General features: G+C 39.7%; 1 protein-coding gene across 1 annotated transcript; it reads left to right on the top strand.

Moving 5' to 3' along the window:
* NEMIN01_2519 (uncharacterized protein) lies at nucleotides 1-368 on the top strand (the record flags this gene model as incomplete). The annotated part of the gene is made up of 1 exon (XM_051478461.1): nucleotides 1-368. A coding segment is annotated over one exon (368 nt), but the record flags the coding sequence as incomplete, so codon positions are not given.
* Nucleotides 369-817: the final 449 nt, after the last annotated feature.

The raw sequence follows: 817 nt of genomic DNA on the forward strand, positions 1-817 counted from the left end.
ACAGCGAGAGCGAGAGCGACAGTGAAAGCGATAATGGAGAGGATCCGGAAAAAATAAAAGAAAAAATAGAAGAAGCAGAGAAAGAGTTCAAGGAGAACGAAGCAGGGCACAACACATTGAAGAAAGTGGTTGCACAGAACGAAGCAGAAAAGAAAGAAAGGAAAAGAAAGCTGGGCTACTGCGCGCTTAAAAAGTGCAGGGCAAAGAAAAGGATGGAAGAGCTGAAAAAGAAGCTGGAGAAGATAAAGTTTGGAAGGCCAGATGCGAAGGTGGAGCTTTTGGTGTTCCGCAACGCAAACCACAGCAAGTCCGATCTCGGGGCACACAATGAGATTCTTGATCTTCTCATCTCGAGCTACAACCAGTAAAAGGAGGTATAATGAATAAATAGGGTTTATTTGAATGAATGTGTATTGTTGTTTTGTTTTATCAGAGTTTTCAGTGAGGCATGTAAACAACTAGAAAAGTTGTTATATAGACGCTCTCCAGTGCGGTGCAGATCAATACCGGTGTTTAAGAGAGCATCTTCTGTAAAAGTATATTCTCAAACAAAATAAAAGAGAAAAATAAAACAAATGCTAAGTGTATGAACTAGTATGTACATTTTTACTTTTACTTTTATTTACGTCTAGTGTACTGTTTAGAAGAAAAGCATACACTCAAGGTACAGTCGCTGAAGAAGTGCTGTAGGAGGGCTAGAATGAAAAGATGAGTCTATTTGTCTGCACGCCAAGAAGAGAAATGTTCAACAAATCAGTTACTGTGGAGAAGCACTGTGCAAAGCTTAAGCGCTATTCATTTGAACACGAGCTGGATA

The sequence above is a fragment of the Nematocida minor genome, assembly GCF_024244105.1.
Source record: "Nematocida minor strain JUm1510 chromosome Unknown 973, whole genome shotgun sequence".
NCBI classification, from domain to species: Eukaryota; Fungi; Microsporidia; genus Nematocida; species Nematocida minor.